General features: G+C 41.9%; 1 protein-coding gene across 2 annotated transcripts in view; it reads right to left on the bottom strand.

Annotated features, from left to right (window-relative positions):
• The window catches only part of mrtfba (myocardin related transcription factor Ba), a 28,316-nt gene that overhangs the window by 8,602 nt on the left and 4,298 nt on the right, over window positions 1-15,416 (bottom strand). For both annotated transcript variants that reach the window (XM_004562270.4, XM_004562272.6), the window contains exons 2-10: window positions 10,688-10,769; window positions 8,987-9,224; window positions 2,326-2,391; window positions 2,125-2,180; window positions 1,950-2,025; window positions 1,580-1,741; window positions 1,307-1,470; window positions 1,089-1,217; window positions 311-558 (exon numbers count right to left, since the gene is read on the bottom strand). In XM_004562270.4, the coding sequence (XP_004562327.1) occupies window positions 311-558; window positions 1,089-1,217; window positions 1,307-1,470; window positions 1,580-1,741; window positions 1,950-2,025; window positions 2,125-2,180; window positions 2,326-2,391; window positions 8,987-9,149 (1,064 nt within the window). In that variant the 5' untranslated portion in view covers window positions 9,150-9,224; window positions 10,688-10,769. The remainder of the gene's footprint in view (window positions 1-310; window positions 559-1,088; window positions 1,218-1,306; window positions 1,471-1,579; window positions 1,742-1,949; window positions 2,026-2,124; window positions 2,181-2,325; window positions 2,392-8,986; window positions 9,225-10,687; window positions 10,770-15,416) is intronic.

Here is a 15,416-nt window from a genome sequence, read left to right as displayed (position 1 = left end):
TACACCGCTGCTGCCAGGACTTTCACGAAAACAGCAGCTGGTTCATCAACATCCTGTTAGTTATCAATATGATTAGGCACAAGCCTGTTATTGGCGCTCTGCCCCTCTGTGTTGTTGAAAACAACAATATTTGGCTTTGTTTCATAATTAAAAATCAAATGTCAAGCAAGCCAAACTAGTTTAGAAACACAAAAATAGAAAGAAACCCGTCTGAAGTACAGGTAGAAATAAAACTGCAGAATAACACTGGTTTCAATGTTAACACGGGGGGGGGTGGGGCTAGTATTTGTAATTTGCTTTGCACACGTACTTGAGCGGTGCTGGTAATATAGTTTGGTAGTTGTAATGCTGCTGCTGCTGGCTGAGGATCTGCAGCTGGAGAAACAGCTGCTGTTGCTGCAGTAACCGGGCGTATGAGGAGTCCATGGGTGCTTCGCTGGCCTCCTGCTTCTGGTCTGGGGGAACATACTGGTGGTACTTAAGCTTTTTCACCCTCGGCTTCGGCTCCTTGCCCTTCTTACTGCGACTCTTCTCTGAGGGAGCTTTCTGCTGACTTTGCTTTGGTGGAAGCAAACGTGGAGGGAAAAAGTATTAACATGTGTTAAACTCAACAACAGTCTCTCCCCTCCTCTCTGGAGGGGAGAGGGAGGGGAAACAGGAGGACAAAGGAGGGGGGAACAACTAAGCTGTAGTGCCTCTTCACCTCACTGTACAATACCTTGTGCAATACTTTTTGTAAATAGTCAACAGTGCAATAGACTCAATACTTGAAATGTGCAATTCACTTGTATTTTTATTTTTTATTCCTATTTATTCTATTTATCCCCTTTGTATATTTTATTTATATTTGTTTCTGTATTTTTATATATATATATATATATATATATATATATATATATGTATGTGTGTGTGTGTGTGTGTGTGTGTATATATATAACAATTCTGTAACTGTAACTTCGGTCGTTGCTGTGCTTTTTTTGGAAATCGAATTTCCCAGAGGAACCCACCCGAGGGATTAATAAAGTTCTATCTTATCTCTTATCTTATCTTAGAAAAGCAGAAAATGGAAACAGATGCGTTGTGCTTACTTTCACCAGTGTTGGGGCTGGTTTTGGAGGTACAACTGTAGCGACTGGATGAGTGAGGGTGACAGCTGGGTGGCTGGCAGGCGGCTCATTGGTGGCGATTACTTTCATGAAGTCTGTTTTTGGGACGGGCTGCAAAGAAATAATGGGTGGAGGGGGACACACTTAAAACCTCCAATGTCACTGTCGTTAAATAACAACAGTCTGGGCCTCCAGCTGACCTGCAGGATGGTGCTGGGCAGTGCTACTGGAGAGGGCGTCTCTGGTGCTCTGCTCTCCACCGGTGAGGGTGCAGAGCTCTGGGACTCCTGGCTGGCCGGTTGCTCCGGGGACAAAGCGTCGTTGCTGTCTTCCTCAAGAACCTTTGGATAATTCACCTGGCCCACTGAAAGATAGTAAAAATTACAAATCTTTTATCATTATTCAAAGGATCAAACAAAGACATCTTTTTGTACCGATGAATTTAAACGTAAACTAAAATCATGTGTTCTCACCGATGATGGCTTGTTTAACGCTGGAATCCACCGGCAAAATGTTTTTCTCCACCAGCTCCATTGGGCCTGGTCGCTGGGCGATCTTCTCGTTGAGGTTGTCTGCTAGTCGGGCTCTCTTCAGTTTCATCTGAGTGGCCTGTAGTGAAGGTTCTGCTCCGGTCTCTGGGGACGACAATAAAAATTGTTATACAATCAGTCATAAATCAAATCAGCTAAATGCTCTAACATCAAGTTAAAAATACATCCTTTCTTGCTTAAATATGACATCAGTCTTTCTATTTCAACACTTTAAAGCACCACAGGAAACAATACTTAAAGCATTGTTAAAAAAAAGAAGTTTGTGCATTGTGAAATAGGCAATTATTAGAACCTTGCAGGATGTGCATCCTGACCAGCTCTGCTCTTTCTGGACGACTGCGGATCTTATGTTTGAGAAAATTCTCAGTCTGGAGAGGAAGGCAGACACAGATCAGTTAATTACTTAAATTTTACTGTTACTAACAACTCAAGTTTACATTTATGTAGTTTTTTCCCCATAAACTTACCCGGGCTCTCTCCAAGCTGCGAATCTGCCCGTGGAAAGCTGCCGGACTCTTCAAAGCTGCAATACAAAACATTTTCATCTACTTTATTCACAAATTATTATCATAATTTTTTTAAATGTCTCCTGAGTTATCAGTATGAACCAGGGTACCACTTTGTTATTATTTCCCACCCACGCCACAACAGCTGTTGCAGTTACTCACGTGGCATAATGCCCTGGTCCACCAGCTGCTCCCGGGTTCGCCTCTGCTGGAGTCTCAGCTGCAGCACTGAAAGCAAACATGGAAAAGCAAATTTAACTGCTATGTAGAGAAAAAGATGAGAAACCTTGCTTGATGCTTAATGAGAACTACGAAAGCGAGGAAATAAAATAGGGAAGACAAACACAGAAAACCCAAAAGATGACGAGAAAAATGTCTCACTAATGCAACTCATAGTGTACTCATCGTGCTGACGTTACGTATATTTTCATGTTTAGGATGACTGTGCAGACTTTCACGCTAAATGCTCTGCAGCTGATCACATCTTTACAAACGGGGTTAAACAAAGAGGTGCACGCTAGCGTGGCGAGTCTCTCCCAGGTATTAGAATTCTGCCGTTTTAGGCGATTGAACCTAAAACCCTGTTATTGTTTTGTTACTTCACTCCTCAAATCTGCCTGGTAAGACTCAAATCGTGACTGTAACAGTCGCTGCTGAGGGATGGGAGGCAATAAAAATTGCCCTGTCATAACTCATCACTGACAGCCTGCAGTGTGAAGATCTAAAGCACAGCTATCTCTTAGCTAAGCAAAGACACTCACGACTCAATACACAACATTTTGTTTCATTATTTTGTTGAAATGTTCTAAACTACATGAAAAATCATGGACAGGAATATTAATAATGGCATCATGTGTTTAGAGATATTCTATCAACCATTTATTCACCTTTGTTTAAAAGCTGAAAGCCAGTCAAATCCTCTCGACCACGGAGTAATAAGACCATCCAAAGAGCTTGTCCTCCCACAGTGGGATGTTTATGCTACAGAGTAGGGCTGCCACAAACGATTATTTTGATAGTCGACTAGTCACCGATTATTTTTGCGACTAATCAGATCATCATCCATTGAACGTAAAAGTACAGCTTATTGCACCAGCAGCATCTGCTCTTATATAACTATCATTAGCTTACAGCTTTAAGTGTTTAAGGTCTGTGCTAACTAAAAATAAAGACAAGATGATAGTTAATTGAATTCTAATTAAATGTGCAGATTGTTTCGGTGGAGTTTAATAAACTCAGCCGATTTACTCAGGAACAAATAAAATACTGAAAAAAGCCAAACAATAACATTTTTAAGTTATCTAAGTGACTTGTATATGTTTAACCTGAGTAGGGCGGTGGGTTTGAAAACGATCTGCCGGGAGTCCGGTGCTCTCATGGCCCCCGGCTAGCTATCGAGCTAGTGGGTAACAGACGCCTCCGAAAACGTCGGAGCGCTTTTGAAAATATGTGGTGTCTTGATAAACTGAGCAGATATTTGAGGTTTACACAGCTACATTCTCGCCTGAAAATATGTTAAACGTTTATTTTGTGACCCAGAAAGAATAATAAGAGTAATATTAAAACTAACTAGCTGCCGCCATTGTTGACAACTGCGCTGGGCCGCGCTATGAATTCTGGGACACAGTTTCTTCTTCTTCGGGGTTTAACGGCATCCTTGTACATGCAGTGCTGCCATCTTCTGTTTCAGTCCGTTATTACACTCTTAAATCCTGCTACTTATTCCTGCTTTTGGGATCTTACAAAGCTTCAAATGACGCGTCGACTATTAAATCAGTCGTCGACGATTTTGATAGTCGACGTAATCGTGACTAGTCGACTAATCGTGGCAGCCCTACTACAGAGCCTTTAACCCCTCCTCCACCTCTACTCCCATTTTCACTGAAACCAATTTGAGATGAGTTTGTTTGCCTCGTCTGTATCGTCGACACATCATAAGACGTAAAAGTGTTTTTGTAACTGCAATACACTACAGGAGCAGTATCACCTATATCGCCTGCTAAGACTGCACTCAACACTAATGAAGAAGAACGGAGCGCGAAACAGGAGGATGGAAGAAAATGTTAAAAATAAAAAATAAAAGTTTGGTTCCCCCCCCCCCATGTAAAAGCACAGAAAACAAAGTTAAATGCAGAGTGCAAAGCATTGATGCTGCTTCATTACAAGCATTTAAATGCCGCATACTGGGGCTGTGATGTCATCACTGAACGGCGCAGTTTTAGAGCGCGCAGCGTTGATACCTCGTTTATGCTGCTGTTTGTACAGTAATGTTTATGTTAGCTTACCTGTAGGAAGCTTCTCAGAATGTTTGCTAAGCCAACACGAGTCAGTTTTGTTAGCTAATGAGTGAAATATGATAGTAAAGCATTAAACAGGGGCACTCGAAAAGAATCTGCACCTCTCAAATGGCTGAAGTCACGACAGAGAGCATTGTTATCAGCAGCTGGGAACATCGTCTCAAAGATAAGAGCAGGCCTCACTCCAGAGCACGTCCAATTAATCATCTGTAAACTTTGGAAACTTGTTATTTTGGACTAGAAAATAAAATCTTTTTGATTGAATTGGAAGCTTTATTTGAGCTTATGGGCAGCAGCCATTTTTACTTTCCTATCTGCACATTATTTTTTGTTTAAATACTATGAGGACTTTAATTTGTATTAAATAAAAATATTAGCCATTTCATTTTTATTCTGACGGTCTTATCGAGCAATGTTAAAAACACAGCTGATTATTTTAAAATTCATGTTTCCTGGGTCATTATTTGAATTTGCTGTGAGACGAGACAACAGGGTGATTTCACAGGTGGGCAGACTTCAGCAGGTGGAGCCTGGAACAGGAGGTTTGCCCAAAGGGAGCAGAGATTAGAGTTATTGAGATAATCGTCGACTAATTGAAGAAAATTTGCAGATTAGCCGGTCTTAAAAATAACGCTTAGTTGGAACCCTACACCAGACTGCACTGTTTCTTAGAGTTTCAAAGCAGTTGCTGACTCAGCGCTGCAAGACACTGAACGTAAAAAGGCAGCAACAACTGCATGCTCAGCAGAAACCGCTTCTCTCAGAAACACCAGCACACAGCTTTAATGGGATTTCATTAAGAGACAGTCACACAGGGACGTATACACTGAGTGGGAGTTGCAAATGCCCACAGATTAAGCACCGGGCACAAGTACAGTTACTTCTGTATTCACAGGAAGGGACACGTCAAAATTACTGTGAAATACAAACTCCTACAACACAACAGGAAACAGCTGCCTCACCAATATTTTGTCTTTCCCATCTGTTTACCGCCAATCGCTTTCATAACTGATGCCCATTTTACAGACGAAACTGGTATTAAAGGCAACGCAGCTCCGGTCAAAAATTTACAGAAATAATTGCCGATTCAAAAAAAGAAAAAAAGAAAAAAAAAAAAATCAGTAACGTGGACTCTCGCTGCGCTCTGTAAACACTGCGAGCCAGGTTTCGGTGGAGACATGTATGCTTAAGGTGATTCAGTTAAGACTTCCAGTAAACAACGTCCCCGAATTCCTCCGGGAAACGGCGCTCAGACTGACAAACACACGATGACCTGTGACCTCAGCAGTGTGAAGGGAAACTGTGGATATGAATGAGGCGTTTATGCGCTCACACAGAAATAAGGAAGTAAAAGAAATGAGTGTTGTTAAACCAGTACCAGTACCACACACAATATATATTAGAGATTATGTGTAAGCAGACTAACGAAAAAACACTTTGGAGACACAGCAGGTTTGACTGCCTTTGTAAAGCGTTTGCTTTGCCTGCGCCTTCAGTGCAGCCTCTCTGCTCAGATTTGCTAAACTAAAAGAAATTAAAAGATAACTACTTAAACGTTTACAACTCAGGACACCTTTTGATTTTAAGCCCTTCTTTAAAGTTTTCCTAATAACAATCTGCAGCAATCAGACACTGAAAGCAAACTTGTGAGATAAGGAGAAATGAGACAGGAAAAAAACAGCATGGTTACTGTTAAAATATTTGAATGCTGGACAGTGCAAGTGTTTCAGAGTACGGAGGAAGTGGAGACAACCAGGGTGGAGTAAAAGATAAGGTCTTTATCACAGAGTCTCTGCTAAGTTCCAGTATTCTGTATGAATCAGGCATACTGATTGCTTCCCGGCTGCAGCTCCTAAAATGTGGAACAATTTGCCTTTGCACATTAGACGGGCCTCCTCTCAATAGTTTTTTAAACCCACCTTTGACACCTTGTGAGATGTTTTAATTTTACTTTTGTTCTATTGTCCTTCTCGTTTTACGTCTTTCGTGTATTATTCTGTATAGCACTTTGGTCCTTTGTGGCTGTGTAACAGTGCAGCCTGCTCGGAGTGTCTTTGAGTTAGTGTGAGCTGTCCTGAGACAATTAATTGCTCACAGTTGTTAATAAATTTAACAGTAGGGAGATTACACAGCCGCTGGCAGAGGCGCACATTAGCAAACACCCTGACAGCTGCTTAATATGACGCTGAAATGGAAAGTGTTGCTGGTGAGCTCAGCAGTTTGTCAAAAGCACTCCTAACCACCGCTGTGTATTTATTTGGACAGTATTAAATGAGTAATGATAACATCCTAATGAAACCCATCATAAATAAAGATTATACAGGGTGGGCCATTTATATGGATACACGTAATAAAATGGGAATGGTTGGTGATATTAAAGTCCTGTTTGTGGCACATTAGTATATGTGAGGAGGCGAACTCCTCAAGATGGGTGGTTTAGAAGTCGGCCATCTTGGATACAACTTTTGTTTTTTTCAATAGGAAGAGGGTCATGTGACACATCAAACTTATTGGCAATGTCACAAGAAAAACAATGGTGTGCTTGGTTTCAACGTAACTATTTTACATGATCTATATATAAGCTTCGACATGTGATCCTAAAAGAGAGAAGTCATTTGTATTTGTGGAAACGTGGCCTGTATTTATTTCTTTACTTGCTCTCAGTCTGATAAACAATAATTTCATAAAATACTCGATTAAAATCAGTCAGACACGTCCACACCATCTCTTCTACCAAAACCCTGTACAGGGTGGCAGGACAAACTTCACATCTTAGAAGAGAGCCGGAGATCAATAATAACTACTGATAAACACAGAGTGTGAAAAGGTAACTTAAGAAGAAACACTCAGTGCATTATGGGAAGTCCCCAGCAGCCCAGGCCTTTTTCAGAACAACTAAGGGAGGGTTCAGAGTCACCCGAAACAGGCCTAATTATAAGCTTTATCAAAAAAAAGTAGAGCTGGTGTCTGTTTCCTGTATCCAAACTGGTTCCACAGCAGAGGGCCTGAAATCTGACACTGATTAACACACCGTTACCCTGTTTCTGAGAGGCTTGTGAGCTGCCCACGTGACAGACCATCCAGCCATGAAACAGTCGTGCATTTCTGTATTACTCATGCTTAGGCACGTCAGCCTGTCATGTGACATCCAAACAGAGACAGAAAAGTTTGTGAGTTGCAAGAGATCAGCCAGCGCTACACTTGGCTAGAGAACACGTGCGATACGCGTCTATCACCCGTTCTGGTCCATTTCTTAAAACCGCGAATTCCAAAAATAAACACCTCAAGTGAGATGGACTTCCTGTTCAGAGAAGTCAGTTACTCAAAGCTAATTATAGGTAGAACTCACAATTTGCAAACATAAAAAGAAAATCAACAGCTTGGTGGAGATTCGTTTTATTCTTATTATTTGTTTGCATATAAACTTCTGCTTACCAACTTCAATTTTTAGGCTACTTCCTTTTCAGACTCCTAATCTTTGTCAAAACAACCTCAAAACCCTTAATCTCCAAACTCCATCCTGCTGATAGTGGTGCTGTAATTCTCCTCCTCTCCCTCCAGACTCTCTGAGCTCGCCACAGCTTAAGACTCAGAGCCGTCTGATGGCAGACAGATTAACACCTGCATGATAAAAGCCAATATGAGAGGAGGGACTCTGCGGTTGGCAAAGTGCTGTGGAGGGCTCAGAGGGTGGAAAGTATGAGGTATGTTTTCTCACTGGAGGGGAAATGACAAAAGCCGAGATGATGAGTGGGTGCTACTACTGTTGACATTCCACAGAAATTTTCCGCAGTCAAGCCGTTTCTCCTGCGAAATCCTACAGTCACCCAGAACGTGTTAAATCCAGTCTGGAGCAGCTTTGATTAAAACCCACTGCAGCATTTGTTGACTTGCATCTGACGAATTAAGATTTTCTTGGGAATCATGATCAATACCGCAGTGACTGGACTGAATGGCTTAACTGGTCTCCATACGCCAGTCTAAGCCACGATTAGAAGCTGGCGGTGAACCGAACCCGCTCCCAAAGCCTGGTTTTTGCATAGCCATCCATCAGTGTCATATTCAGTCCCATGTGGATGCCAAAACAACACTGACACTGTGAGGATTTAGAAGCAGAGCTGGTGGAGGAATCAGGAGTTGAGGACTGAAGCGTGATTGGCTAATAGAGTGGCAGTTAGTGACTGCACATCTTTGTATTTACATTATTGGACAGTGTGTGCGCTATCAACGCATGCAATCTTCAAATACAGTATTTGGCATCTTCAGTTTACACGGTTTCTGCTGATTTTATCTACGAAACTATTTTGTCTGTGTTTTATCTGTATGCATGTAGCTGATAATAATGCTTGTTATTCTCTAACACCTTAGAGAATAACACAGAAAGAGGGATTTACACATATCACTTTTCTCCGTTTTTCACTGCTTTTTAAATAATGTCACTCAGTTTGTGCTGCAGCAGAGACAGGAAGTGTGGGAAGCCAACAGAGATGAACTGTGGAGGTTGTGTGGCAGCAGTGTATCCTCACCATTTTTGCGTTCACTGAGCGGAGGCAGGCTCTGTGTGGGCTGCAGCGACAGCTCCTCCATCTCATGGGTCACAGCCTCGCTCTGGGGACTGGGCACCAGTAGATTTGACATCTCGCAATCCCCCTCTGCTCCTAACTGCCTCTGGGAAGCCTGGGGCTCCATCCTGCCTCAGGAGGTTGGGGAGGCTCTGAGGCAACCAACGGATCACCGTCCCTGTGTGTAATGTCTCCCTGCTACCTGTGTAAGAGCAACAGGAAAGAAGAGAAAGAGGAGTATCAGTTAAAATCCTTCCTCAACAGGAGGAATGCGTCACTCAACGATACTTTGTGGGCTCCTCGAAAATAACGCTAATTCAGAATAACGAGCATCATCATCCTGTTGGTATGACTGCTTCACCCAACTGGTGAAATGCTAAGGGTGGCATTTCATTTCAGCCATCTGGAACAGCTCAGTCGCAGCCCAAATTATTCATTAAGCCAGCTGGGTTGGCTATTATACTGAATAATCACTTCAAACCGCTGCTCAAGAGAAACAACGCCAATTTGTGCATGAATGTTCTCTCTGTTCCGACAGGCTTCATAATCCGGAGCATGACGTCGTTGTGGTGGTTTCAAACGGAGGGAACGGAAACATTTCGGGGAGCAACACAAACAGTTTAGTATCCATGGCGTCCCAACAGTCTGCTCGGTCTGAGCCATTTATCGCTCTCCAGCAGCACCCAAATCTATCCATTCCTGGACCTAAGCACTCTTTAATAACCATCCTGATGTGCTGCTTTTGGCTGAGAAGCACCCTGTTCCTATTGCATCTTTCTTTTCTCCCCTCAAGTGTCAAAGGCATCACACAGACCACAGAGTCTGCAGCACCATAAGACATGCAACAAATGCTTGGACTTGAAATCAGTTTTCATTTATAAGTCTCTGCTCTCGCAGCGCTCCACTACACTGTTTTCCTTTAAGATCTGTGCCAGTTTCACAGACCAACATCAAGAGTCTGCAGCTCCATTAATCTGGCATTAAGTACTAACAGGGGAGTCATTGCCAGTTAACTTGACATTTATTCTCAGTTGGTCCATGTTAACTGCTGCAACCACTACAAAATTCACCCCAGTCGCCAAAACTTTGGTTTCTAATCCATCACCACTCACTGCCTCTTATATGATGATTATGTGCTATTAAAACAACCTGGTTCAGCGACAATTCGGGCCTTGAAGTTCAGCAGTGTAACCTCAATGGCTTTCTGTGGTAAAACTGCAGAAACAGTGTTTCATACAGTGACTGTAGAGGTCAGACATTTTCTAAGAAGGGTGCATGCGTCTAAAGAGAGACACAAGCCTACTTTTTTAAGTTTGCAATTTAAATTACCAAGTACTTTGGAACAAAAAGCAACAGGGCGACATACTCCAGTGCATTTCCAGTGAGTCTCATCCTCTGGATGGACGACACACTCCTGGACCGGTTATCCCTCCAGTCTGTCCAAAAGACCAGACTTAAACGCAAAAACTGCCACGTAAACAAAAACAGCCTTGAAATAGAGAAGTGATCAAGAAAAATGGATGGATGGATGCTTGTTCCCACACTACGTTAAAACAAATGCAGTTTGTCTGTTAGCTTGCTGACACACAGCTGGGACGCCGATGCAAAGAAAACCATCGCCTTGGGTGGTAACTGTATATGAGCTGTTGATGGGACCATTCCTACCTGAGGAAGCAGCAGACAAGGGACGGAGAAAGAAGTCTTGGCTAGTTGCTGTGAAGAGTCACACTAAGCCATTGAGTCGAATCTGGAAGGAGAGAGAAAAACAAACATCATGAGAATGAAACTCACAAGTGCAGCATGTTTTCCTTTTTTTCAGATGACTCAGTGACACTGGACAGTCAGTGTATAATCCTACACCACATTCAGTGCTAAGCCTGTTTCACTAAAAGTCTCTTCTGTTTCTGTCTAGTCATAATGGCTGTTACATTTAAAGAAGAAAAAAAAAGCAGTAAGCTTTATTTTCCTTTATTTCTGAAAAGCGGTGGCTGAATATTAGCGTGTTTTCAGACCACCAAACCAGAGTTTAACATAATAGAGGGGCAAGAGAAACCACACTGAGAAACAACTACTTGAACCTAATGAGAAATCCGATCTGCAAAACATGGTGCCACTGTGATGCTGCTTTAAAAGGTGCGGCGAATAAAAGTAGTAAGCACCACTTCAAAATGCTGCAATGGATGCGGCCGACACTCAAAGCTTCATCTGGGTCTGAAAAATCACGTTCAAAGGTTGCACGGAAAACATGCACACTATGATCGTCTATACAAAGACAACAGAAACTGCAGCTGTAGTGCAGCATCATACTGCAGCATGAGGCAGAGAAAAGGAATCAATCAGCCACACAAAGAAGCTTTTAATCCTCTCTGAGATGTGTGCAAAGTAGATAACTTAATTAGGATAAGACTCATGCATCAATTCACTGACACTCTGGAAAGATAATGGCCTTGTGCCACATTTCTCATACTGCATGCCCATGTACATACCCGTGCTTCTGTATGGAGTGTTTGTGCAGTGAAAATGAAGCTTTTATAAAAAGGTATTCTACGTGCATAAATGCTAAAAGTTGGTTATTTTAGCCTATTGCTGTGTGGCTGCTAAGCAGTATGACAAGATCTTAATACAACAACCTTTAAGCACCTGTGTGCCACATCACGTTTGTGCATTACAGTAAGATTGCCAGTTATCTTGTTGATGCGGGTTCCTCCCTAACAGCAGTAACAAATGCAGTTTAGCATATTTTAGCCTGTTCAACAACTTCACTTCAAAAACTCACATCGGTCAGACTATAAAAATGAAGCTAGATGGATTTCGTATCACAAGAGTGAACGGCAGGAGAGAACAGCAGTGCAGCATTCCAGCAGCCAGACCTCCGTGACATGTGCGAGTACATGTTGAGCGAACAAGTGAGTGCGAGAAAGGGGGAAGTGAAAGAGAGAGGAAGGGCCCAACAACTGTCGCAGCTGAAGAGGTTTTGTGGGATAAACATCGGTGGTCCCCCTCGCAGAATCAAAGAGCAGATCCAGACGGCAGGCGCAGCATGTTGCTGTGCCCTCTGTTCTTTTAATGGCACGAGGCAACAAGCCGCACATTCCTCATCAAAGGGTAATGCGCACAAACACACCTCTAGAAACAAAAGGGTGCTTAACATTAGCGAGTGAACGGTCGCTACTCATTCACACAGGTAATAGATGTGCCGCACGACTGGCTTCACCTTCCAGATGCAGAAGCTGCATGTATATTTTACTGTTTATGATTCTGCCCGTGGGCGTGTTACAGACACAGACCACTGTTCGGTGCAATCACAAACACATAAACAAGGACACCCTTCGCTTCCCTGTCAGCACACATTTGTCATCCAGTTTTCTCTACTGTAATGTGCAAAATAAGATCTTGAGCAACGCCTCACTTCTCTATATCATGATAGGAAAATGGGAAATGGGTGCAGTAACAAATTGAAATGTGTGCAAACACACATGGAAATAGATTATAGGAGGCTAAAACTATTTTTAAAATTCCAGTGAGCTTGAAAGTCAATATTTGTTCTACTGCACAGGCCGAACTCTCTTTTTCCAGGAACAGTTCTCCAGGCTTCTTGAAGGACACTCAAAGCTCTTCTTTGGATCCTGCACAAACACTGTACAGACTACGAATGTACAATACATCAGTTTGAGTTAATGCTAGGCTTGTTGATATTTACAGATGGCAGTGGCTGAAAAGATAAACACTTTTCACACGGGAATTCTGAACAATGATGCAAGAACCGGGTTAGCACACCGACTGCTGTCGTCTTCATATGTAGCGCACAACACGAGATGGTCACCTCAAGACAAGTACAGGAGGGAGACATGAGCAGGCGGGAATTCACCGAACAACTACCACTGCCGTGCTCACGTGTACTTTAACTTTGCATTTGTTTTGGACAAAGACCATTTAATGGTTGATTTGCCTGCATCAGATTTTTCTCTTCTCACACGCAGCACCATTATGCAGTATTTACGAACGTTCAGGGCTGCGGCGCACATGTGCAAACATCCATTTCAAACCAGTTCAGATACAATTATTGTTACAATGTCTTATTTTGAGGAATTTCCCTTTCAACGACAAAATTAAAAAAAAAAAAAATGCCTGTACAGGGCGATGACGACGAACACAGTCAAGTTAACTTTAAGTATTTGCATAGGTAGGGATGAAGACAGCGAAAGGGGTTTTCAAAGTATTTGGAGCTCAGCCGAGGTACCATGGAAATAACAGCCTATGAATTAGAGCAGGGCGATATGGCCAAAAATATTTATCACGATATATATTTGAAAATTTGCGATAACGATATAACTGACGATATAATTGATGCGAGACAAAATACAACTCCACAACATTACTAGCGCAAAATACAACCTTCCATTTATTTTCACTTAAACAAGAAGCTGGTTTTTATGTACATTAAAGCTTTATAAAAATGTAACAGTGCAAATGCAAATTCCTTGCTGAAAGTTTAACCAAAAGGCATTTCCAGTAGAAATGGGCTGACATATCCTGAGCATAACCATGTATAATATCCACTGAAGTTAAAAAGAGGTGCTTTGCAACATTAAACTGCAGTGTGCAGTACGCATTTTTCGGACCATAAGGTGCACGGGATTATAAGGCACATTAAGCGAAACAAAGCAGTCAGATAAATCAAACTTTATTAAACTCATTCTTCTTGCTTCCGCCACTTCTGTACCATTGATTTATTAATGTTGAATTCTCTGCAGCTGCTCTATTCCCATGTTGTTGCAGTATATTAATGACTAACCTCGTATTGTGGATGGATTATCTCAGTTGTTCTCCTGACTGAAGTTTGGTCCGTTTACAGCATCCTGCCATGCGATTGCATTTGTCTCTAACTATCAGGAACCTTAACGTTAACTTTTATAAGTGGAAAAGTTAGAGCTGGGCGATAGAACGATAACGACATGTATCGCGATATAACTTTTACTCGATAGAGAAATTAAGCTATCGCGATAGACCTCGCCGCTGTTGTCCTCTTAAAAAAAAAAGAAAAAAAAAAAGGGTCAGCCGATCCAAATTCAGTAGCGCAGAGCCGAACCAATCACAGCCGCAGCGTCACGTCGCGTGACTTGTTACGTACAGCGCAAGTGCCAAGCCGCACGTGTTTGTTTGGGAAGCAGCCAGCGGGTAATGGAGCCAGCGCATAATGGAGGAAATGAGCGTGACCGAAGAGAAAACAGATGATGGTTCCAACGCCGGAGAGATTGTCGAACGGAAGAGCCAAAGAAGTTCCGTAGTGTGAAGGTATTTTGGCTATTTCAAGTCTGACAAAAAACAGAGTAGCGTGCACTGTAAATTGTGCCGAAAGCAAGTCTGGAAATACAATAAACTGGTGCATGCGTCACACTGTGCGCCACGTTATTGTTTCGGTGAAATGAATACTGTTACTGTTACTTCTACTAGGGCTGCTCAATTAATCGAATTTTAATCACGATTACGATCTGGGCTTTCAACGATCATTAAAAATGACTGAGCCGATTATTAGCCCCTCCCTCATTTATCCGCGACACCTTAAAGGCCGGTCCGTGAAAATATTGTCGGGCATAAACCATCCGTGGCGCAAAAAAGGTTGGAGACCGCTGATTAAGAGGACCCGAGGGAAGCTCGGAAAGCTAAGCAGAAGTTATTTGGAGAGTGACTGCCGTTGGTTGAAAAGAGAGTTAAAAAAAAAAAAAAACTTCAGTGGTGTTGCACACTATTTTATATTATTTTTTTAAAGTCATTGTTAACCCTTTAAAGCCGGTCAGAGCCGCACGTTCCGTTTTGCGTAACTATTTTTAAATCCCTGTAGAACCTGAACCGCGTAAGCTAGCGCAATAATTTGTTTTGCATATGAAACCGGAGGAGTTGTACTTACATCTTATGCCATCAGCTTGTCCTCGGTCACGGTTTCGTTCCACATATAGCTTTGCAAAAATTGCATAAAAAGCGCTTGCAGGAACAAAAACATAATATTCCAGAAACACGCTTCGCCGTTCCTATCAGCTGTTCGTAACACTTCCCACAGTGAAATTATGCACATGCTGTTTTCTTTGCAAATTTGCATCATAGGATTGTTTTTTGTTTTTCCTGCAGTATATAAAAATTGCTGTATCTCCAAAATAAAACTATGAAGACACTCAAAATAAATTTCCTGTGGTGGGAAACTATTTTTTGCAACTTTATTGTATTTAAAGTTTTGAGGGATAAACCTCTTAAATTTCTCCAAGTAGAAATATATGTAAACAAAACAAAAGCGATTTTCAATTTTTTTTGTAGTTTATTGCACTTTTTTGCAATTTATGTAATTACTATGGACTTAATGCATACATATTATTAAAATATGGGCTATAACAGTTGTATT

The sequence above is a fragment of the Maylandia zebra genome, linkage group LG8 (genome assembly GCF_041146795.1).
Source record: "Maylandia zebra isolate NMK-2024a linkage group LG8, Mzebra_GT3a, whole genome shotgun sequence".
NCBI lineage: Eukaryota > Metazoa > Chordata > Actinopteri > Cichliformes > Cichlidae > Maylandia > Maylandia zebra.
The sequence above is the reverse complement of the archived record's forward strand: the minus strand, read 5'-3'. Positions and strand labels throughout refer to the sequence as shown.